We start from the raw sequence: 26,387 nt of genomic DNA on the forward strand, positions 1-26,387 counted from the left end.
AGTAGAGGATAGGAAAGGTAGCAGAATACAACAGACACTAGTATGGCAATATGTAAATCAATGGATGTGTAATTGATGTGATTCTGCAATCTGTATATGGGCTAAAAATGGGAGTTCATAACCCACTTGAAGCAAAGTGTGAAATATGATATATCAAGAACTATGTAATGTTTTGAACAACCAACAATAAAAAAAAAAAAGGATTAACTCATTTCAATGCTACAGATATTGCTGCAGAATTCACAAGGTGAATTCTTATTTTGTAAAGGGGAAAATCATAAGATAGAGGAGGCATCTTCTTCAACTGGCTAGTAAATGGAGAAGCTAGGATCCAAATCTAATTCTGACTTCATAATCCACACTCAGCCATTGTGTGAATGTCTACCTGACATTGTACTAATCTAAAAGGACTTTGATTTTCAAACTTGACACCTTACATAGACAAAACTATAATTAAATCTTACCAAATAATTTGAATATAGATGCCAAGATAAAATAACAAATGAAAAATAAAAAATAGGTGTATGTATATATTTTTTTAAATTAATTTTTCTTTGGTACTGGGAATTAAAATCTGGGGTATTCTACCACTGAGGTACATCCTCAGCCTATTATTATTATTATTATTATTTTTTAATTTTAAGGCAGTCTAACTAAGTTGCTTAGGGCCTTGCTAAGTTGCCAAACTTGCTATCCTCCTGCCTCAGTTTTCCTAGTTGCTGGGATTACAGGTGTGTGCCATCAGACGCATTCTATTTTGGACCATTGCTTGCTATGTAGGAGGTGTTATGTCAAGTGTTGCACATGCATTACTTCTTTAGGAGGTCCTAATACTATCCTTATTTTGTAAAGGGGAAAATCATAAGATAGAGGAGGCATCTTCTTCAACTGGCTAGTAAATGGAGAAGTTAGGATCCAAATCTAATTCTGACTTCATAATCCACACTCAGCCATTGTGCTCTACTGAAAAACTGAATTAAACAGCATATTAAAAAATTTGCAACAAAGTAATTTTTATCATAAGATATATAAAAATTAATTCCTACTAGATCCTTTAATACCACATTAAAAATGTCAAATTAAACAATTTATGTAATCATCTTTGAAAAATGCCAAATTAGGATTCAATAAAATTCAATACCTATTCTTTTTTTTTTTATCATTGAGGTAACGATTTATCGATGAATAGAAACAGGAACAGAATTCTGAATAGAAACAGGAACAGAATTCACCCAATACCTATTCTTGACTTAAAAAAAAAAAAAAAAACACTTGGAAATCTTAGAAAAGGGGAAAGTTTTAAAATTATCATTATTTACAGAATATATATTCGTATACTTAGCACATTCAAGAAAACCAACAGCAAAGCTTTAAAGTTTGAGGGAAAAATATATCTATGACATTGTCCTCTTGTATTATAAAGTCAGAAAAACTAAGAGCCACTTAAGTCCTTCAAATTTCTGAGGTTCCAAGATGTCTTCTAAAGTAATCACTTATATGATTAACACACGGAAGTGTGGGCCTGGTTCAGGAGCAGAGGTTCTTTAAATCCCAGCAAAGCAGAGCCTATCATCACTTCAAAATAAGTGAAGCAGATTCAGACTCCATCATGAAAACTTCCTGTGGCTTCCTGTCCTACCTGCTCATTAATACCTTGAGATCTGATGCTAAGGGCTCTGACAGTTTCTCTGGTCTGGAGATGACAGGTGGTATTCACAGTCTCCCACTGCTATACGTAAACCATTCCTAAAAATCTGTGTGGAAGCTGTAAAAAGAAGCTAAAAGGCAGGCTCTGTCCCATGACAAACAAACAAACAAAAAAAATTCTAGAATTTTATACATGTTACTAATATAACTGAGAATTTAGTAGCCATGTAGAATGGTCCAAAAACCAAAAATCTACTGACCTATGATCACTTGTCTCAAAGTGAACATACATATAAACTATGACCCATATAAAAAATACAGAACATATCTAGTTCTCAGAAGTACCACTCCCTCCCAGTGCCTTTGCCTAATCCCATAAAGGTCACTACTATCTTAAATTTTATTGGTATCTTCTGCCCTTTTTCTTGTTTTTATCACCTAAACATGAAACTCCTATATGATACAGCTACTGCTTTCTGAACTTTACACAAATAAAAATCAATATTTTTTGTAATTATCTTTTTTGGGTCAATATTATATCATGAGATTCATCTCTTATGCAGCTATAATCTTCTTTCTGAGATTATTCTATAAAATTCCATTGTATGACTATAGCATAATTTATTTATTTATTTACTTATCATTTGAGTTGTTTCCAACTTTTGGCTGTTAAAAATCTTATTGCTATGAGTACTTTTATTGACGTGCATTTGCCCAGCTTTGTGTGTGCATATACAGAATAGATATGGGAGATCTGCCCAGCCATACAACTTTAGCAGATCATACCAAACCATATTCCAACATATTATATCAACTCTCACCCACACTAGTAGCATAGGTGAATTTTCATTGCTCCTCATCTTTGCCATTGCTTGATAATGTGACTTAAAAATTTCACTCTCTCTGTGAATATACATATACATCTCACTTTGATTTTAATTTGTATTTCATCTATTATGAATAAGTCTAATACCTTTTCTTATGTTTATTAGCCATTAGATCTCCTTGAAGTACTTATGCAACTCTTTTAACTATTTTCAGTGGTTTGCAGCTTATCTAATTTTATTTTAGAAATTCTTTACGAGGACACATGTCCCTTAGTTTGTTGTGGGTATCACAAAGGTCTTCTCTGACCTTTGGCTTGTCTTCTTCTCTTCATAGGGTTTGTTGATGATCAAATCTTTACTTGACAATTAGTCTTTTAATATTGGATTTAAGAAGCTTTTCCTACCCTGAGGTCTTGAAGATACTGTTTCATAGTATCTTGTAGACACTGGCAAAGTTTTGATTTTCACATTTTAATTTATAATCGACCTGAAATAAATTTCTGAGGATGGCATGAAGTTTCATTTTTTTCTATACAGTACACTGCTGTATGTAAGCCATTCCTAAAAACGTGTGTGGAAGCTGTAAAAAGAAGCTTATCCAAGTTGCCAGCATCATTTATTGAAAAATCTGTCCTTTTCTCATTGTTCTGCAATGCCACCCAGTTCCGGATTCTCTATTAAAGTCCACTGATCTATTTGTTTATTCTTGTATCAATCTAATGTAGTCTTAATTACTGTAACTTTTAAAACGAGACTTTATTTCTAGTACACCAAGAGCTCCCACCTTGTTCTACTACTTTCAAGGTGTTTTGGTTATTTTGGGCCCTTTGCATTTCCATTGAAATTTTACAATCCACAAACATACATAAACATAAACTCACTGGAATCCACCAGGATTGCTTTGAATCTATAATTAGTTTGGGGAGGATGGACTTCATTATATTGCTGAATTTTTCAAGCCACGAAGATGGCATGTACTCCTTTTGTGTGTATGTATATGTGTGTGTTTTGCATACAGGATTTATAAATGAGTAAATTTTATTCCTAAATATTTGATATTTTTGTTGTGACTATAAATGGTAATATTAAAATAGTTTTCATTTTCTGCATATATCTACTACATTGAAATAAAATAGATTTTTCATATTAAACTTTAATTCTGCAACCATGTTAAATTTATTACTAATCTTAATAATGTCTATAAATTCTTTTGGATTTTTAATCCATATCATCTGCAAATGACAGTTTTTAGTTTTCCCTGTTCAATTTTCAATATCTTAAATTTTTTATTCTTTTCTTTAATGCTGCCCCAAACCTCCAGAAAACTATTAAATAGAATCCGTAATAGTAGGTCCTTTACTTATTACTGATTGCAAAGGACAGCTTTCAAAAATCTCATAAGTAAGTATATGTTTGCTAGGATTATTTTGAAGACAACTGGTATTAGTTTAAGCAAGTTCTATTTTATTCTTGGTATGCTAAGATTTGATCATGCATGAGGTGATTTCACTCATTTTTTTTCCTGTTAATCTGATGAATTTACATTGACTGAAATATTTAATGTTATTCAAACTTTAATTCCTTTGATAGTTACAGGACTATAATTTTCTATTTCTTCTTGGTAAGATTTTTCTAGGAATTTGTTCATTTCCTTTAAATTTACTGGCATGAGACAGCTAATGACATTCTCTTATGTTTCTTTGTCCAGGACAAAGTATCTAGTACCCAATCACTAAGGTGCCTTCAACTTCCACATGACAATGGGTATTAAAGGATGCAATGTCAACACCACTTGATGCAGCTTTCCCAGAGTTCAAAGACAATACTTCCTGTGTCATATACATAAAACACAGCCTGCATTTGCCCCGTGGGTCTGTCCATCATCCCCTCACTTACCTGCACTTGCTCTAGCTGACTTCTCTGCTGACACTCATGTATGTGGGACAGGGATATTTCTCTCTCCTTGGTTACCTTTCTGAGTTCTGACAGGTAACACTGAGTTTGAGGTCATTCTTTCATCATATGAAGCCACAATGCAAAAGAAACTTTTGTTTGGGATGGCAGGTGGGAGGCAGCAATTTCAGAAATTGAAATTTTAGGGAAAGCACATAAGGAATAGTTCACAATTTGTGTGGTGTTGTCTTGTTAGAGCAGAAGATACTTTTTACAAAAGTAGAAATGTTATTGCTTTTATTGTTCCCATTCAATGTAACTCTAAATTATTTTTAGGTATTTGGATATGAATATTTTTTAGAAGGATTACATAGATTGGTTTTTGACCTTTATATTTATTTAAAATATTTTAATACCATGTTCAGGGCACATTTCTAGAAAATGAATTTCTCTTACTTTTCAAACTCTCCCAAGATTAAAAAGTATCCACAGTTAAAATCATGAAATAAAAATGAAAAAAAAGATACAAATATGTAACTCTGTTAAAATCAGTTTTGGGCATAAGGGTGGAGAAATTACTTAAAAATCTAATTCTAAAAACCAAAAAGCATGATTTTTAAAAAGGAGTTAGTAACCTGAGAAATGAAAAGTTATTTAATGTGGACTTTAATTTGGAGTAGAATAAAAAAAGGAAAAATAATTTAGTTCAAAGACACAAACAAAAAAATATTTCAAAGTCTTCTTAAAACCCTCTAAGAAGTTATTATTTAAACTACAAAATGCCTTTTGATTTACCTAATTAATATTATTCTCCAATGAACATTAAAACACTTAGAAAATCCAAGAAAATGGTGATAAAAGTGAAAGGGAAAGATTTACGTTCTGATTTTGTACTAATTATGGCTATAAAAATACTAAAAACAAGAAAAAGCCTACAACAACACCATTTTAAACTGAAGAATAGACATGACAACATTCCCTGGTAAGAGAGCCCACAAAATCCCATAGGGATGATGCCACACAGGAGCTGCCTCAGTCTATCATGATTATTAGTTATTGTCATACCACGACTATAAGACTGATTTTAAGGATTAAGTGAGATAAACAGAACTCTACATAGTGCAGTGACTGCTACATAATATTTAATATACAATCATATTGATTATTAATAAATAGTTATGATTATTATAGTTTCAGAATTTTTTTTAAAGTAACAAGGGTAATTACAGGACAATTCCCCATTTTTTCACTAGCATAGCACAGAAATATATATTAATAATGAATATCTTTTCTCTTCCAGGTTGGTAAAGTTTTCAAAAGATGATATATAATAAGCAAGGTTGGCAAAAGTATGACCAAAGAACACTTTCAAATGGTATCACTATTCTAGTGTAGACTTTTTGAGCAAGTAATAATACCTCCAGGGGTTTATCTTAACCCAATAATCAGAGCTGTGTCTACAGAGAGCTGTGTATATTGAATATGCATAAAGCTAAGTGTAGATTTATGAACTCAAATGCAACGGTGGTTATTTCTGCATGACAATCAAATGATTTTTCTTATTCTTTGGCATTTTCCTTACTGCTGAGATAAACACACATTATCAATGGAACAGAGAGGACAAATATAATTATATTACAAAGAGTGATTTGGTGTGCTCATTTAACATGCTTCACCTATCACCTTCAGAGAGAAATATCAAGACTTCCAGAAGTATACACTGTAGAGACCACAGCAAGAAGAAAAGAAGTATGCCCTAATCTCAGCTTACATTCAAAACAATTAAATTTTGTTTTGTTGCCCTGATAGTCTCTGCATGTGTATGTACGCTCACAGTAAAATATGCACACATATATATGAAAATACTTTATGATTCAAGCAGAAAATGCAAAATTATTCAAGTACAGGCAGTAAATGCCATTTTTCAGTTATTAAGAATTAAATTTATGATACAATAGCAGTTCATGTCTGAGTGGTAGGCCTTTTTCTCCAGAAATAAGCCATAGTCTAGTTTGATCAGTTTTAAGGAACACCAAAACATCCCATTGATTGTAGAGCTATCATTTCTCCATCTCTAACATTTTCATCTAACCTTTCTTTTAAGTCATCCAAGCATCTTTGAAGGTGGACCTCCCCCGCTGTGACTAAAACGTGTTCTCCAGTTTCCTGAATTAAAATCTGGACACAGGGATCAGCCTGGTTTAGCAGCTTCATTCCTTTCACAAGCTGAGGCATTTCACCTAGGTTAATAAAATGAAATACTGATTAAATGATATAAGGATTAATGCCATCTAAAGGTGATAGCCACAGTCACTGACAAGAAAATTATAATGAAACTCTTAGAGGAACATTTAACTTTTCTTCTAAATACTGCAGTGATGTGAAAAAAAAAAAAAAAACTACCTTCTACTAATTTATTTATATAGACAGTTAACATGAGATACTCACAAGCTTATCATTAAAACTCCAAAACTGACCAATACCACTTCTTCAGATACTCAGCAGATATAAACTATTATTATGCTTGTAAATTCAACTAAATATTATTGTAAAAGTACATATTATACGCTTAGAAATGTAACAATACTTTCTCAAATAGTACATATAAAATAAACAAATAAGCAAAAGAAGCATTTAATACATTCAAGAAACTTTACCAGAGCTTCATATTAAAAATAACTACTTGTGAAACCACTAGGCAGAAATGTCGGTTTTAGGTATTCTACCTGGCTATTTTACTAAGGAACTACTGGAACTCTTGCCCTCATTTCTGCTTCTGTGTTTGGTGTACTACTGCTGCTTCCCTACAGTTCAGGGAGCTGAGATTTCAGATGGGGACTGTGATATACATCTTGAATTCAGTTTCTTTCTCACTCCTTTTCATATATGTAGCTGTTACTCTTCATTCAAGGTAGGCCAGAGGAAGTCTCTTGCTGCTGCTTTGACTTTGAGGGCACTTTTATGTAGTACTGTTTCAATTCTACATTTGACCAAAATACTTAGCAATTCTTCAATGCATGGTTTTCAATGTGTGAAACATGTAAAACCTTAAGAACTTTCTGTAAGATTGTGGTTTTCAATATGCCTCACAAAAGTTTTATTAATTTGGGGGCAGGAAGAGAATATTAGAACTTCTATACCTGTTTATTTTTGAAATAAAGTTCTTCTAATAATAACTAACACTTTATAGCACTAACAATGTCTTGGCAAGCACTTTACCAATATGATTAACTATGAGGCAGGTATGATTAAATGGTTTCATTTTGTAGGTGAATAAACAAGTGCGAATATAAGAAATTTGTGCTCAAAGTCAAGAACAACCAAATGGTAGAACTTGGTTCTGAAGCCAGTTAGCCAGCTACAGAGTCCGGGCTCTATAGATGGCCGCCAGCATTCCATAGGTCAGATTACATGAGCCATGTCTGGGATGCATGCATCCTGAAGGATCCTGTATACAGGATCAAAAAAGCCATCTTTGTGTGTTCCTCTTAAGCACAATGCAGTTTTCCTTTGCTTAATTTTTTTTTTGGGGGGGCGGGGGGTGGTGCTGGAGATTGAACCCAGAGTCTTATGCATGCTAGGCAAGTGCTCTGCCACAGCCTAGCCCTTTTTTGCTTAATTAAGTAGACTTACAGATATTAGCTTAACCTTCAAAGAAGTTGAAACGTGGCTTAAAAAGATTCCTAGAAAGACACCACTGGCAATATTAATAACCCAAGCACAATGGAACAACAATAATAATTAAGGCTAAGCTTTCTTTCAGCTATCAGTCAATCACAATACATACATACAAATGCACATGTGTGAGTGCACATGCACAAACCCCTGTCTCTTTAAGGTAAAGATAATAGTTTAACAGTGAGTGAAAAATATATTTTTAATGATATTTGAAGCAAGGAGACACATTTTCAAATTAGATATTGGAATATGTTTCCATTGATCGTCATTCTGTAACACAAAATAACAAACACTTCATATGTAAACCTCTTAAAATTTGGAAGGTGTGGGGTTGGGGTTGTGGCTCAGAGGTAGAGTCCTTGCCTACCATGCATGAGGCACTGGGTTCAATTCTCAGCACCACATAAAAATAAAAAAATAAAGATATTGTTATAACTAAAAATAAATATTAAAAAATATTTGGAAGGTGATTTTCCTACCTTGTTTAAAAAAATTTTCAAATGAATAGCTCATTAAAGACATAAAAATCAAACCCTCCTACTTATTGACATTAGGAAAAGTAGAAAATTTTAACAGAAGCTTTGTATAAATGGTAAATGGCATTCTGAAACAATACCACAATTTAGTAAAAACAGCTGAGGGTCTATTTCTTCCATTGGGACACTATAACTTTGTGAGGTATCTTTTTCAGTGATGATAACCATTAAAACCAATGTTTTAACAAAGGGAACTTAGAAGCAGACCTCTGAATAGCCGTATCACAGAATGTTAAGGCAAGATTTTTACAAAAAATAAAGCAATATAGTAACCAGCCTTCAAGATGGCCCTAATTTCCCTGGCCTCCTGATATTCAGGATCCTATATAGTTCTCTCCAACAGTGATTCAGGACTGGTTTGCACGACCAACAGAATTCTGGGCCAGTGATGATGGGATTCAAAGGTGAACTCTGCACTACTGGCTAAAGCCAGTCACCAAGCTATACTATGGCACTAAAGCAGTCCTGTGAAGGGGGCCCCTGGGGAGAGGAGGTCCTAGCCAGCAGTGACTTGGAAATATAGTTACACCTTCAGATGGCTGTAGCCCAAGGTGACTACAACCGTTTGAGAGACTCAAAACTGAACTGTTTCCAAATTCCTGACCAAAGAACTATGAAAAAATGAATGATTGGTGTTCTTTCAGGTCACTAAATTTTGGAATAATGTGTTATCCAGTATTAGATGACTAATGTGATTACACATCACAATCACAAATAAATGATACATACGCCCTATGCATATGGGTATGTATATTTATATAGTATGTATCCAACAAAAACAAATAAAATTAGGATTATTTCATTTTAACTTCAACTTTTAAATAATTTCTATTTCTTGTGTCTTATAATTTACATGAAACACTAGCACAAAAACTTATGTACCTATATAAAACACAGGTATATAAAGTTCTCTCTCTCTCTCTTTAAAACTGCTATGGATAAAGAGTGAAAGATTTCTGGAAGCCAGTGACACTGATCTTAGATAGACAAGATTTCTTGAATTCCTCTTAAAGGTAAAGATTCAGAATTGTCTCTGAGGTAGAGTTTGAATCTGGACTTCACCATTTAATATCTGTATGATCTTAGACAAGTTAATTAACTTCTTTATGCCTCAGTTTTGCTCATGTGAGGATGAAGATAAAAACAGCATCTTAAATGCATTGGGCTGTTGAGAGGATTAAATGAGATACAAAAACCTCAGTATAGAGTGTGGCATACATCAAGGATCAATGGTAATGATAAAAATCATAATGTCTTTGGAACACTGGTGGTTCTCTGTATTGAGTTCTGAGTAGACCCTGGGCACGAAGCACAGACTGGCCATCATGGCCCAGAATTCGGGAAAAAGAAAAATAGAAAAACAAATGCTTATAATGTGCTTCTCCCTGAAAGAAGAGTAAAATGCTAAGACCTGGATTAGTCCGCCTAGTTTCTCACGATGAAAAAGAAGAAAGGCTCTGGGGATACATGTTCTATTCAAGTTGAATAACAATGGCTTCATCAAGGGCTCCTCAGGGGCAGTATTATTAGGGAGTCTTGCTACAGGATGTAACATTTCAATAATCATTAGACATGGAAACCATGGAAAAAGGAGCAATTGCCCTGAAGTAAAGATGAATATACGATTCTAGGGCAAAGAGAAAACAGAAAATAAAAAATCCTCTGAGGGTTGAGGATAGCACTAAGAAAAGTTTTCTGATATTCTTAATGTAGACTAAGATGTTGACATTATAGAAACACCAAGAAGACAGGTTGGTGAGTACAAAATTCAAACAATGAAATATGTAAATTGGGTACTTCAGTTACACAATCAAGATATGCTCGTAAATCCAGCAAAAGCAATATTTGATAGGAGAGAGGACCAACACTTCTTTTAAAATTATGAAGACAATTGTGTGGCCCTTCGTTAGTTTATTTTTTACAAAGTTCGGAAAAATAAATGAAATACATGAGAATATGCACTTTGGCCTTCAGATGGATAATCCTAGGTAATTCTCTTATTAGACTACCTCATTTCCGGACAAAGTAAGGAAAATTAACCTTACTGAGAGTCCGCGCTGGGACAGGAAATAAGCCTGTTACTAGGACCCTCATCTCACACAGCAAAGCTGCACAGAAGCTGTTTCTGCTGCCCCTGTGGGGTTAGGCTTTTTCCCTGGCTTGGATAATAGAGCACAGAGTAGCACAAAACTATCAAATAGCCTTTTAAAAATTATAACTTTCTATTAAAATAGTATAGCTGAAATTATTCATTAGTCAAATATTCATTAGTCTTGTTTAAAGAAACTGAACTTTCTTGTACTATATGTGCTTCTTAGGATTGGATTCAAAACTATAAAGAAGAAGTGGACTTTACATGGAGAGGGTAAATTACAGAAGCAGTCAAAGCACCATCAGTCCACAGTGACAACCCAGAAAGAATTCCTGTCTCTGAAGCCCCAGGCAAAGGCTGTTTACTGTTTACTAGGACTGAGCTCAAAGGTCAGAGGTGCAGTCCTCCAAGCATCTTCTCTAGGGTTCCAGGAACCCTTCAAGGGCAAAAGATATGTCTTAGAACTTGAAGGGAAGATGAGTCTTTACAGGACTCTAGCTCTGGGAAGTGAGGATAGGCAAGTACAGGCGCATTGCATACCTCAAACAGAAAACTATTCCTTTACACATTTGTTCTTTAGTTCCCTTAAAGCAAGGTATGAAGCTTCTTTACTACCACTACTGCAAACAGCAAAGTCACAGGCAGAAGGGGCCAGTGACAGTCACCAAAAGAGAAATACAAACATTAACAGGATTGGCCAGGCAAATAGGAAACACCCAAACCAAGGATCATTATCTTAGGGTCAGACATGGAAATCTTGTTGCCAGCAGAAAAGGGACAAGAAGGGGTTTCTAAACAGATAGTTTAGATGGTAGATTGTGAACCAATGAGCTTGGGATAAGATTCTAACTCAGAAGTAGTCAAATGAGCTTTGCTGAGCTACAACCCTATGCCAGGGTTATGGAAGATGCAGACATGAACCTATCATCAAGAAGAATATGGTCTCCGGAAAGCAAAAGTACCAACATGACAGATGCTCTTTGAAGGGTTGCTTCTATTATATTCTTGAACAAAAATTCATGGTATGTTGCTGAATAAATCATGTGAAGTCAAATAATAAACACATGCATTTAAAAAGTGTAATGAATATCATATGCTTTTAAAAACAAGATTATCTTACTTGGGTGCTTTGGCTCAACAGCAACTCTCACAATAGGTGTGGCTTCAAAGTTAAGTGGTATAAATGGTGGGCAGGATGGCAGGCTACACAGTGTTGCGGATTTTAGCACGAAGTCTTGCAAGCCTCCTATTCCTGCAGGGAGAAAAAGATCCATAGGGTCAAGAAGGATAGTTAAATTCTGAATTTATATTAGAAAAATAACAGCTATCAACCTGGTATATATGTCTCAGGGCCAAACACCTCCAAAATGTTGCAAAGAATGAGGCAGAGCTGTAACATGTCTCTATTAAATTTTTTTTTTTTTTGCCTAATCCACTGCATATGGATAAAGGAAATTTGAGACTTAATTATGTGATGTTGCTATGGAGTACCTGAACCTAAACTACTCCTCAGCCAATTCCATACCAATCTACTCCAGACTCCTAGCTGACTGTTGCATGAGACTCTGAAGGATACTCATTTGCCTTTGAGCAGATGGCAGCAGACAGAATACCCCAGGAGAGATGAAATGGACAATCTGAATCTCACACCCAGAATATGAATGGCCAACATTTTAAAGCACATTAAGAAACATGTACAAGGCCACTTTTGTGTCTTTGGGTTATTGTAAAGACTGGGGAGGGGAGGAGGGAAGAAGCAGTTATAGGGTTTGAGGAAAGGTGAAAGAAGAAGAAAAGGGTAGGCGTTATTTAGTCAGCATCTGCTTTTGCATCTTGGGCAAAAACAACCAAGGAAAGGAAGAAGGACACCACTTTTCTGCTTTCAGTTGGCCAAGTAATGGGCGGGGGTAGAAAGATGGGAAATCACCTGACCAAGCAGTCAGCCTGATGGAGGGGAACTGAAGCACAGGCTTTAGACACACAACTGGAAAGCAGCTGAGAGGTTTCCTACTGTCTGGCTACATAGTGTGGAAACCTCCCTTTGATACCTCACCTGAATGCATCCAGAATTCATCACCCCACTAAATTAGAGGAGAGCTTCAAGTGTAAGAAAATATTACTTATGTTTTGCTAAAATCTGTTGTCTTCCCATCTCCACAACTTTTTGGAGCTCAGTTATCCAAAGGTCCTCAGAAAACACGCTTCTTCCATTTGCTCTAAATTCTCTTAGAATTTTTAAGGAATCTGTCAGATCCTTCTACCTTGGTTCAACTCAGGCTGAATATTATTAGGTCTTTTAGCTGTTCAGCTCAGGGCCTGATTTCTGGACCTTTCCTGTGCATGGGACCCTACTGACTACAGTTTCCATGGTGCTAAATCCTCTCTGTGCCCCCAGCATAATACTTCTTTGGTCAAAGCCTACATTCCTTATTTCTGTACCTCTTAGCATAGCACACAGAAGCCTGTATCTGGCTACAGCTCTGGTTCATGTCTCCCCCTGGAATCATGATGTAACAAATCTGGATGAGTCCAAGTTTCCACCAAGACTACCAGAAATAATATCATCGCCAGTGATGCTAGGGGTTCAGGAAACCTCACAGTAAATATTCCCCTTCAAACTTCCTTCATCGTGCTTTTGACCTCTGATCAGCATGCATTTCCTTCCTGCACACACAGCACATGGTTTCAATGAAACCATAAATGCTGCTCTTTCCCACAAGGGGCACAAGCTGCAGATGATCAGTAAATTTTGAATACTGTCTGTTTGAACTTCTGGTTTATATTTTGCTTTTCCAATTACCAAATCTATCTTGCTATTTAGATATGCCCAGATCTGTTGACCATGATTATAATTCCCCCAGAAATCAGAAAAGAAAAAAGTCAATACCATAATATCCCTAGACTGGGAATTTTTGATAAAGGCAGTGCTCCAAAGACAGCAAGACATTTACTACCTGCATTACACGTCACTGTTCTTACTTATTTTAAAATATAATTCTAAAACCCCAAAACAGGTTATCTGGGTGAATCACAATTAAGTAACTTTCTAGATATGCTACAGGACTATTTTCACTTCAGTCAAAATTATGACAAAAATGAGTGATAGTTTTGTCACATAAAGTAGGTTTGTTAAAGCACTTTTCAACTGGAATGGGGGATGAGGGACATGTTTCCCCTGGGGAATCATTTCAGAATTTCTGAGACAGGAGAAGAAGTCCAAAATTAATGTGGCATTGATTTGGTTTTGTTTACTAAATTTATTTTCAAATTTCAAGGATTAAAGAGGGTGTAAGTTTTTTTAATTGTCAAAAATAAAAAGCATATAATCTTAAAAAGCTAGAGAGAAATAAAAATAGGTTGAGGAATGTGAACTCAAACAATTCACTAGGCAGCAAAAATTACTTTTTTGTAAACACCTGTAACTTTTGTCTGGTTGAAGATAGATGATCCAAGTCCTTTCTTATTGTCATTCTTTTTTATACAAAAAATAATATTAGATAAATTAACAAGTTAATTCTATCTCACAGACAGGTTAAGAGATTACAATATCTAACTAAATGCTGAGTTTTTCAGCCCTTCCTAGGTTCTTTACCATACCGTGCAAATTCTTCTTAATAAAAAACTAGTATTTTTAGTATGTATACATTGGCAGGCCAAATTATTTTCCATGCTGTCCCTAATGTTATCTTTTAAAAAGAATCCCAGAAACAAACAATTTCAATAAGAGCATCTTTTAGCATTATTTTCCAGAGACTGAAAACACTGGGGCCTGAGAAATGGATTAGTTTTCTGTTGAAAACTTTTTTCTCTAAGAACTCCCTGTAGCACAGGTTGAATCAATCTAGGATGAAGTTACACTGACAACAGGAAGATGGTAAAACCATTACTGAATACTAATCTGCTTTCTGAGGACCAGCCTGCTGGTTGTCTGGATAGAAGACAGCATTAAGAAAAACTTGAATTTGTAAAGTACTCTTACATCAGTGTAATAGAAGGATTACTAAAATTAAAAAAAAATTTTGTGGGTAAATATGTTAATAATACTCTGGCTAACAGACAGTCCCTTAATCTTTTATTTCAAACTGACTTTAACACCCAAGAACATCAACCTTAATTTGTTTAGGCTGGAATGAGTGATTCCTTTAAACTTTGGCAGGAAATGTAAGTTACACATCATGGACATCCACACAGCCTCAGATCTGTGATAGCCTGAACACCACTTTGGAATAGGTATCAGGATCTTTTTAGATTCTTAAGATGGCGAGACTCTGAGAACCCTTGAATTTGGAAGATCACCTTCTACTCTGGGCCCTTTAGTTTTTGTATATCAAAGTAGCCCATATTCTCTGCAGCCAATTGTGTGCCCTGGTTCTGTAGTTTCCTTAGAAATTCAGAGATTGATGCAACTACAAAGAGTGTCAGGCAACCTACATACTTTATAACCCTTGCCATAAGGCAGGTGGGCAGGTAGGTACATAAATATAAAAAAAGGCTTTTCCAATATGCTTGGTCAGTATCACCAAAGTAGATCAGTACGGGTTAGCTAAGCTTTCAGAAGACGGGTCAAGTCTGTTCATTATGCTAAACAAGTCCATTAAATCCATTTCCCTTTAGCTTCTTGGTGTTATGGAGACCCTATGGAAAATTCTGCAATAATGACATCACTGTGTCATTTTTTTTTTCATCTCACAGGAACAGATGGAACTAATAATAGTTCTTCAGCAAGCTTATCAAGACCTGTGGGTCCTTTTCTTAGAAGAGAGAGTAAATGAGGAGAAAAAGTAACATCCTAAAGAATCAAAAACTTTGTGAGATGTGTACAATGAACACCTTTGTCTGTATTAGAGAAACATGTCCCTCAGTATCCTGAACAAGGAAGAGAGTTATAACTGTGCATCACTATGCCCCCCAAAAGGATCCAGATCTCCATTCCTATGGAAAGAGACTGACCCAAAGGGAGTTTGGCTCTCACTAAAGGAATCAGAAATTCATCTTGGGCTTTGAAGCAGGGTAGAACGCCTGAGCACTGCCTAGTATTTTCTCTAAGAAAAGAGAAGGGCAGTAAAAAGAGTCTTTGTGTGTGTGTGTGTGTGTGTGTGTGTGTGTGTGTGTGTGTGAGACAGAGAGAGAGAGAGAGAGAGAGAGAGAGAGAATTTTTTAATATTTATTTTTTGGTTTTCAGCGGACACAACATCTTTGTTTGTATGTGGTGCTGAGGATTGAACCCCGGGCCGCACGCATGCCAGGTGAGCGCGCTACCGCTTGACCCACATCCCCAGCCCTTCTGGTTGTCTTTTGATATGTCACACTAGTACAAAAAGGATCTACAAGAGGCTAGCCAAAGGAGAAGAGGTAGTATGTAATTCATTAAAATATTTAAAATAATGTTTTCTACAGGAACAGAAATACATATATGAAGGATTGATAATATGTAGTCTTGTAATGGTGGAGAAGGGGATTCCAGGACACAGTCACAGCATAGACAAAGCCCAAAGTGTTCTAGGAACCTGAAATAGTTCAGAATACCTAAAGAGTACAAATAAAGGGCTAGCATGATACAAGGCCAAAGGTAAGAGAGGTAGGTGATAAAGGACCTAAATATCATGTGAAAAAGCTCAGACTTGATTCTGAAGGCAATGGACACAGAGAAATGCTAAGAAACTAGAGAGCTGAGCTGGTGATGTCAAAGTTATGGTAGTTTGCGGGAAGTTGGCAAGAAGAAACAAGGATAAAACCCAAATTTCTGGCTTGACAACCAAGCAGATAATTACTAGTTCAAAGCACTTCTCTGCCTTTCTTATAGTTTTATCATTTTGGTTATCATTTATATTATTTCTTTAAATAATAAATATTTTTAACTGTCATATTTTTCTCCAGATATTAGTTTCCCTTCTTTTTTTGCATCTGTTTTTTCTTATGAGTGTTTTTCTATGTGACACTCTTTTGAGTGTTTTCTTGGTGACTAAGATCCAATGTTTAGAAAGTTCTGTTTTCAAAGAACTGACTAATATTTAGTCAACTTTCTGTTAGTCTTTCAGTGATTTGAGTTTTAAGGGCAAGAACACAAACCGGGTACTTTGTAAAGCTTGTTCAATGAATGAATGAACAAGAACACTACTACTGTCCTTATAGAATTTAAAATTTGGTTGTGGGCCAAAGACAGATAAACAAGCAATTGTAATGCAATGTGACAATTATATCTTTTTGCTCATGCAGAGAAAGTGAAAGTGTACAGGAAAGGTTCCAGACTTCCTGGAGAAACTGACATACAGAAGTGGGGAGATAAGTACGCAGAGGAGGTGGCAAGGGTTCAAGGTGTGGGAAATGGCACTATTGGAGGCCCAAGGAAGAAGTCAGGTTCCTTACTGACAGCTGCAGTGTAGAGTATAAAGCATAACTGAAAAAGCCATTTTCGTTCCCTTTATTCCCACTTCCCTGGGATCTTGCAACTGCCATCAATTCCTTCCTTCAGTCAACATGTATTTTTGTTCAGCTTGATCTAGAATCAGGGGGATTAGAATTTAACTACAGTTTTAACCATATGCAATAAATGGTAGTGGCAGTGATGATTATACACGGATTTATAATCAAATTTAGAATCAAGTTTAGTGTATGATATGAACTACATATTTAATTTTTTTGTATGTATTAGTTAACTATGAAGAAGGATGTAATAACATTTTTATAATACATAAATTCATATTCATAATCACATTCATTTATAAACTTTATATCCTGTCCCACTGACTTAAATTTGTATTTTGTATAGTAACACTTGCTTTTAAGTGATGCTCCTTTTAAATGTAATTAATTCCAACTCAAATCACCTAAATAAATGGGGGTATTTACAAAGGCCATCATGAAAGGAACATAAAATACTTAGTTGAGAACAATGCTGGAAATTTGTTTGAAGACAAAAAGCAAAGAGAAGAACAAGAAGAGATATGGCTTTATGGGACCAGGAAATCATAACCTGACTCCTTCTACCTTTGAGCCCTAAATATTTCCAATTAAAAACAGAAAACAGGTCATTTCTGGATGAAATGGCAACTCCAGCACAGGTACACAAAATATCCTGATTGAAATGATCAAAGCAATAGAAAAATAAGGAAACCTGAAGGACTAGGTGAAACTAGAGAAGGGTACCACCAGCTGTGAGCTATTTCTGTTTGCTGTGGATCAGATTAAAGAAAAATATTAAGGGTCAATTCTTCTCTCTTGAGCAAGCAGCATGACTTTGGGGGTGGGGATGCATTGCCAGTGAAGTGCTGTAGTCTGTTACACAAAACAAGTGGAAAAGCATGAAGAGACCAGAAAAAGACCAACGTAGGTGGGAATGTGGAAATGGTGAAGGGGCAATAGTCCTCGACAGGAGGCCCTATGAATACAAAGCACTGAGATAATTAGCCAATGAAATGGAAAAATAATTAATAATATAATTGCATCTGTATCATATACTCTTCAGAAAAATAAATTTTATACGGTTCAAAGAAATAAATGTGAAATATAAAAGTTTTAAAACATAAATCTCAAGATATTAAGACTACAGACTCAATACATATCATTACACTAAAAAAACTTCATAACAAAAGATACTGAAACTACGAAACACATGTTTCCAATGTCCTAAAAGAGAGAATTGTACACACACCCAAAGATCAAGTAAAAATCAATGAGAAACGAATGGGCAACCCAACAGGCATACAGGTCAAGAATATAAGCAGTTCTAAGTAAAGACTAAAAAGAAAAAGAAGACTTAGGTAGTCAAAAAACAAATAAAAGGATCCTAATCTCATTAATAAAAAAGTAATGCAAATCAAAAGATTTTATTTCACACCAACACAAGTGGTATAAGTCTGAAGAAACCATTCATTGACAAGTATGTGCAAAAAATATTAGGTTTTGTATACTGTATGTATACTGTGTGGTACAACTATATGGCAGAAAAATTCTGCAATGTCCAACAGCAGGACTGTGCAATCACCAACCTGATTTCTAGATGAACATCCTAGGGCAGTGCTGTAAAGAAGTACAACAGTGAGCCAAGAGTGGTAATGCTTCCCTAGGTGATTTAGTAACTGACAAAGGCATTTCTGGTTGTCTACTACTGGTATTTGCTGGGCAGGGGCAAGTACTTTATAATTTATCCCATAAAGGAAATTATCCCCTTTGTAGCTTTTGAGAATTGTGTTGGATAAACCTGCTAATAATAATCTGAGCTTAAATCTAATTCCATTTTAATAACAAATTATTTTTTGCAGTCTGAATTTTTAAGAATGGAATTACCATGCAGATCAATGGAAGAATGAACCTGTTCTGAAAGCAAGCTATTTGCTGTTACCAACAGCCATTTATGGCAACTGGGTCATCAATGTGATACCTTTCTAACAAAGTACATTTGTAACTGTCACATAAGCTTGATGACTCCAAGTATCTTACTTAATTATACCTTCTAGTACATTTAAACTAGAGCTTTTATGCACTGAAATGCTTGATTTTATTACAAATTAATTCCCTTTACATTATATTTCAAGTATTTAATGTGTTTGAAATTATGTAGGCAGGCAGATATTTTATCTTTGAATTTCACTTCTGGGTGGAAAGGTGAAGTTATAGTTGTATAAAAATAATGTTTGGGTTTGATAAGATTAAGAATTGCTGCACTAAAGAGACTCATCCACGTGCACAAGGAACGTGTTCAGAAGTGTCCACTGCAACACTAGGATAGCAAAAAAAATTGATGCAACCTTAAACATTCATCAACAGAAGACTGGATAAATTATGATAAGTTCATATAATTGGAATCAGCACACAAAATCTAGAAAACATACAAGGTCGCAAACAATATTGTTATGCAAAATTTTTAAATTATGTATAAAACAAGTTTCAAAAAAGAAAAAAATTCAACATATATATATGTGTGTAGCTCACAGACATCTACTGAACCCACAAATAAATTTTAAATCTTCACAAAAAGAAAATACATAGCAACCTTAAGAAAATGATTACTACGGGAGAAGGTGGGAGTTATTAATGGGATTAGGGAGAGATACAAGGGCTTAAGTTACATTTCACTTTATATACAAATATTTGATATAATTATGAAAAAACATTAAATTAGTTAAATCTGGATTGTGGGTATGTGAACATTTATTATATTATTCATTTTGATATATTTAAAACTTTCTAAATGTTAATGATTGTTACATAGGATCACAACTGATTTTTATCTTATTTCTGTAACTACCAGATAATTAGCTTTGATTGAATTGATTTAAAAACTATTATCTTTTACAATTTATTTATCCAGCTGGGTGCAGTGGTGAATACCCGTAATCCTAGCGGCTCGGGAATCTGGGGTAGGAGGATAGTGAGTTCAAAGCCAGCCTCAGCACAGGCAAGGCACTAAGCTACTCAGTGAGACCCTGTCTCTAAATAAAATACAAAATAGGGCTGGGGATGTGGCTCAGTGGTCTAGTACCCTGAATTCAATCCCTAGTACCTCCACCAAAATTTTATTTATCAATTAATTCATTAATTATCATATTGGCAATTGAACCAGGGCTTTGTGCAAGTTAGGTGAGTGTTGTATCATAAGCTACATCCTTATCCCTTCTTATTTCTTATTTTGAGACAGGGCTCACTATGGTCTCACTAAATTGCCCAGGCAGCCTCAAACTTACCATCTTCTGCTTCAGCCTCCCAAGCTGCTGGGATTATAGGCTTTTGCCACCTGCCCAGCTACAATGCATGTACATTAACGTTATAACTTCAAATGCAAAAATATATAAGAAAAAATACATATATGTATATATTAAAATTTTTTTTTTATTTGACTCCAAAGTGTCTATAAGGACTCTCTGGATAATGGGATTATAGATGATTTTCATTTTATTTTGTTTTTCTACATTTAAACTAATGGCTCAGAAATGTACTATTTTTAAAAAAATATGTTTTAGTTTTTATAGTTGGACACAATACTTTTATTTTGTTTATTTATTTTTATGTGGTGCTAAGGATTGAATCCAGTGCCTCGAATGTGTTAGGTGAATACTCTACTGCTGAGCCATATCCACAGCCCCCAGAAATGTACTATATTTATGATAATAAAAAATTTAAAACACATTTAAAAAGTTTTTAAAATGTTGCTTCTGTGTCTTCAATGTTCACATTGTTTGAATTACCACAGAGCAATAAAACCTGGAATTATGCTATAAATGGACTAGATTAACATTAATCAACTTTGACCCCAGAATCTAAGACTGCGGTCTCCCGTCTGACTTCCAGACTTGGATTTCCCAGTGCCTGCTGCCCACAGAGGGACTTTGGATTCCTATCTGACAGGGAGCTGAAATGTTTTGTGGGTTAACCAAGGTCTTGAGAGAGGCCTGGGACAGCCTTAGACCGAAGGCTGGCTGTGATGAATCTCAGTCCCACTGACAGACCTCATCTCCAGATCCACTTATAGGCCACCTTGGCATTAGGCATGGGCCAGCAACACCTGGGAACACCGAGACCTTTACCACTGATAATGACCACTTTTCCAAGGGTTAAATATTGTCCTCAGTATTAGGAACTATGGAATTTATAAGGGGTTCTGTAGAATCTTGTAGTCTAATACATTATAAGTTACTTGAAAATAGTTGAATGGATATTTCATATAACTTCTGTGCTTTTTAGATTTATTTTATTAAATATCTACTGGCTACTCATGTTTACAAACCTGTGCTGAACACCACAGGATAGAGACAGATGAAGATATGAGAGAACTTGTATTTGATATGCTGTGTTTGTTTTTTAAATGCTCCTAAAACATTTAAAAAATTATTTTTTAACTGATTCATAAGATAAAAATTATACACATTAATGGAGTTTCATATCATGTTTCAATCAATACATGTATTACATTGCATGTTTAAATCAGGTTAAACATATTTATCTCCCCAAACATTTATCATTTCTTTATGATAAAAACTTTCAAAATCCTTTCTTCTAGCTTTTTTAATAGATAGTACATTATCATCTATGGTCACCCTATTGTGCAATAGCATAACAGAACTTTTTGCTCCTAAATGTAACTTGGTTTCCATTGGTCACTCCTATAGCATTTTAAAAACTCAGTCACATTGTTGCTGATTAATTATGCCAATCCCTGCACCTTGAAGCTTGAGACTATTGCCATATGTCTGCATCTTGATGTGGCATAGACACTATGGCACAGATACAGCTTCCTTGATATTAGAATCTCCTGAGGAAATGTAATTCCTAAGGGGAAAAAGTAACCGTATTAGAATGTTAACTAATTTTTAAGTAAACAGGTCATTTCAATTCAGACCAGTATCTTCTCCATCGTATGCATTATTTCCTGGTGAGAAGAAGCAACTTTCAAAGCAGTTTTGTTATCATAGACTGCAAATAAACTAAAAACAACATCTGACAAGTAACACAAAAAAGAATACTACAGACTTTGGAATAAGCAAAGATTTCTTAAACAGGTCATATAAAGCACTAATCATAATGGAAAAAAACTGAAAAATCTTAGACTATATTAAAATTAAGAACTTCTATTTATCAAAAGATAACATTAGAGAGCAAAAAGCAACTCAGAGGGTTGGAGTTGTGGCTCAGTGACAGAACACCTGCCTAGCATGTGAGAGGCATTAGGTTTGATCCTCAGCACCACACAAAAATAAATAAATAAAATAAAGGTACTATGTCCATCTACAACTGAAAAAAAAAAAAAAAAGAAAAGTAACTCAGAAAATATTTGCAATGCATATATCCAAGTAGGGACTTTTACACAGAATAAATAAAGAATGCCTACAAATCAATATAAAAAAGGTACAGAATTAAAAAAAAAGTGTGCAAAGACAGGCTTTTCACAGATAACTAAAAATTAATGGTCAATAAATGAATGAAAAGAAGCGAAAGTTCACCAGTCTTTAGGGACATCAATGCAGGATATTACCCCATACACATAGAAATGGCTCAAATGAAAATGAAAACAAAAGCAAGTGTTAGCAAAGACAGGAAGTAACTGGAACCTTTAGATACTTCTAATAGAAACATACATTCATATGGTCACTAAGCTAAAGCTTACAGTTACTCTATGACTCAACAATTTCTCTTCCAACAGAAATGTGTATGTACACTCACCAAAAGACATGTAGAAGAATGTTCAAAACAATAATATTCATAACGGCCAAATACTGGAAGTACTTAAATATCCACCAAAAGAAGAGCAAATAATTAAATCATGGTAGTCACACAAGACAGTGATGAGAATGAACAAATCACAACCACGTGCAATGTTGTGGATGAATCTCACAAACAGAATGTTGAATGAAATAAGCCCAACACAAGCAGGCATTCCATATGATTCAATTTACATATAATATGATTCAATTTAAAATCAGGTAAATCTAATTTATGATATTAGAAGCCTAGAGAGTTGCTACCCCTAGGAGTAAGGAGGGCAGTAACTGGGAAAGGAGATGGCTTCAGGGATGCTGGTAAAATTCTGCTTCTGGATCTGGATGTTAATTACACTGGCATGTATTCAGTTTATGCAAAATCATTAAGCTATGCATTTGTGATTTGCATACTTTTCCATATGCATATTATGCATCAATAAAAGGTTACTTAAAAGTTACTTGACACAAATTACATGGCTATTTTAAGTGCTTCTGAGTCTTTCAGAGATGCCAATAACTGCAACTAATAATGATAAATTATTTCAGAGCCTTTAAAAAACAACTGGCAGCAGAAGAGACAGCACCTGGTTTGTCTCCTTGTATCTTTTCCCTCCACATCCTCCAGTGACTAATAAAATTAGTCTCGCATTGCAAAGGCCTTACAGGGATTCTCTTGAGCATGTCTGGCCTCAACCAGATTGCTTCCTTATTGCCGAAAGTGCAGCCAAGCCTCCTCCTGGCTGCATATTTCTGTCCACTCTCTGGTTCTTGACATATTGTGGTTCACACAAGAGTTTCGTTTTAAATATCCACTGGAAGATGCTCAAAAAGGTTTATAAAACTACCATTTGTTGTTGGTCTTCTTCATTTTTTTTCAAAAAACAAAACAGTCATCAGAAAACACCATGTTTTTCTACTGTTGCCTTTATAAAAAAAATCCATGTGTCCCCTTCCATACTTACCGTCTACCACTGCTAAAATCTAACTACCATTAGAATATAATCTCATCCCAGATCATGGGGAATATTTCTTTGGTGCTGAGAAAATACGCTGTAAGATGTGGATCAGCAAAATAACACAAAGGTAATTTCAAACTGAAAATTTCCACAGCTTCTAATAATGATGGCCTTATGAAGCAAATCTCTGGGGAAAGAACCATAAAATACTGTGAGGTGAGATTATCATTTCTAGTTCACCCAAATTAGAAGACTCACAAGGAGAAATTAGGGGCACTGGCTATTTTCACAAACAAGTATTTATTAGCAAACCCTGCCCCTTATGAAAATTGTTGCAAACTAAGAAATCCTACCATAATGCAATAAATAAATGCTGATGGAGCATCTGTGAAAAGTCCTCATGACAGAATAACACAAACCATTTTCTCAAGGCTACCCCACCTATGTCTATTATTACTGTTAAGATTAACAATAATTACCAAATTCCACCAACTTTCTGTCCCTATCAGTTTAGAGAAGGCCTTATTTGGAATGTATTCATCAACTAATCTGGGAACACCAGGGGCTGTTCTTCATGGGCCCATGAGTTCACACTTGCCATAGACACGTGGACATTAGTGTTGTCAGGGTGCTAATTCTGCAGGTGTCTCTCAAGTAGTAGAAATGCTTCTTCTTCTTTATGCTTCACTCAGAGGGTTTAAAACATGGCTGTGACCCAGCATTTTCTACACGGTGAGTCTTCAAAGTTCAACTTGAGGCTTCCAAAGTAAAAGGACTGGGAGCAAAAGGACTGGGCCAAAAGACAAATCAAGTGACAAGTAACACACCCTTCGTTCCACTTAAGACTAAGGCTTGGCTACTGGATTACCCAGTCATGGCTGGTTTCTTTTTCCTTAGTACCTCAATCCCCTGCAGGGCCCATTCTACCAATTCTCTGGACATGTCTCTCCTCTGAACTCCAGAAGATAATGCAGTCCATGCTAAAGCTAATCCTTGGTACTTAACTTACTTGCATTACAATTCTCCATTAAGAAAATGGCTCATGGCATTTGGCTTAGGTGGCAGAGGAGGAGGCCGTACTACCAACTACACTCAAACTGTGGGAAAAGCCTTCAGGGAGATATGGAAGCAGACAGGTTTCCAGACAAATGTCATATCAAGTAAGCAAAATCATTTCTTAAACTGTCTGTTTTATTTAAGAGATTTCTTAAAAGCTTTGCAAGAAAGTTTTATAGTTTGCTTATAAAATAGTATTGTCTCTGATTTAAAGACAGAATCACAAAATGTAAACTCCAACAAGTCCTCAGAGCTCATATGCTTTACCAATAAGGAATGTGAGAATAAAGTGGTGGGATCAATCCCAGATCACACAGTCCCTGACAGCTCTGGAGAAAGCCCTGTTTTCCTGACTCCCAGGCCAGGGCTTCATCCTCTGTGCCATGTTTCCTCAACGTCTCCCAGATTGGAAAGTTATATTTTCCAGTGTCAAGAAACAGTCATAATGGTTCTACTCCTTTCCATAATCACCAAAATATCACTCACATGCCTCCCTCCACCGAAGAAAAGGTAAAAATGACCAATCTTTCTGGCAGAGGAGAAAGGACGTGGAGGAAGAGGTGGGGATGAAGAGGCAGTAGGCCACCATATCTCCTGGAGAGTTGGTTAGGGCATGGAGACAGGGTGGGTAAGAATGGAAAGGACAGAACAATAATTCCCAGAGACCCCAGGGTCACACTCAAAATCATCTTACAAGAAGGGCAAAGGGGCTGGACAAATTAGTTTGGGGTGCTCTGTCTACAAATTAACATCACCAACTAGAACCCTAAGGAACAAATGAGAGGCAAAGTACCTTGACAATATAAATACAATATGGCAAAGAAGCTGAGAGAGAGCTCTAATTATGTTCCTCCACAGCTTTGACTCCTCTACTGACAACATTCAGACTCTTGGGCACTTGCTTCAATGCCATTTGGTTGCACTGTCTTCTTTATTCTTTCTAGCTGTACTCCTGCTCATGATGACCTCATTGCCTCTTTCCTCAACCAAAACCCTAGAATGGTGATCCTTGGCATCTAGAAGGAGTTTGACATCTACCTGCTTCAAAAACAACTCGCCCACAATGTGGAATCTCTTGCACAATATCCTTAAGAGGAAATGGTCATAGTAGCCCACCCTGATGAAGAGTGTGAATTATAATTCATCCACCTCTATATAAATTTGTTCATTCATCATGAACCTCTCCTTCATAGTACTTTCTCCAATAGGCAAATGAATATGCCAATGCCTCCACCCCTCAGGCTTTTCCTGGGTTTCTTGTGTTACATTCAAATCACATTCCCTATAATAACACCATTGTCTTTAATTTTACTTTCTGGAATAAAGCCTTTAAAGTCTTCAGAGCAAGCTATCACATTTCCTTAAAACTTCTGTTTTCATACCCCGCACTAAAAATTTCCAATTCTCTCAATGTCTCATGTATAAATTTAACAAAGCAAAATATTAAATTTAGGTCAAAAAATCATTTATATTACAGGTACCTATCTAGGTAGCTAATTGTGTAAAAA

The 26,387-nt window shown here is 35.5% G+C and overlaps 1 protein-coding gene across 1 annotated transcript in view; it reads right to left on the reverse strand.

Moving 5' to 3' along the window:
* Efl1 (elongation factor like GTPase 1) overlaps positions 1-26,387 on the reverse strand; it is a 137,035-nt gene that overhangs the window by 24,495 nt on the left and 86,153 nt on the right. The window contains exons 16-19 of the mRNA XM_048790135.1: positions 23,602-23,607; positions 12,351-12,358; positions 11,794-11,927; positions 6,460-6,607 (exon numbers count right to left, since the gene is read on the reverse strand). Coding sequence (XP_048646092.1) covers positions 6,460-6,607; positions 11,794-11,927; positions 12,351-12,358; positions 23,602-23,607 — 296 coding nt within the window. The remainder of the gene's footprint in view (positions 1-6,459; positions 6,608-11,793; positions 11,928-12,350; positions 12,359-23,601; positions 23,608-26,387) is intronic.

The sequence above is a fragment of the Marmota marmota genome, unplaced genomic scaffold (genome assembly GCF_001458135.2).
Source record: "Marmota marmota marmota unplaced genomic scaffold, marMar, whole genome shotgun sequence".
NCBI classification, from domain to species: Eukaryota; Metazoa; Chordata; class Mammalia; order Rodentia; family Sciuridae; genus Marmota; species Marmota marmota.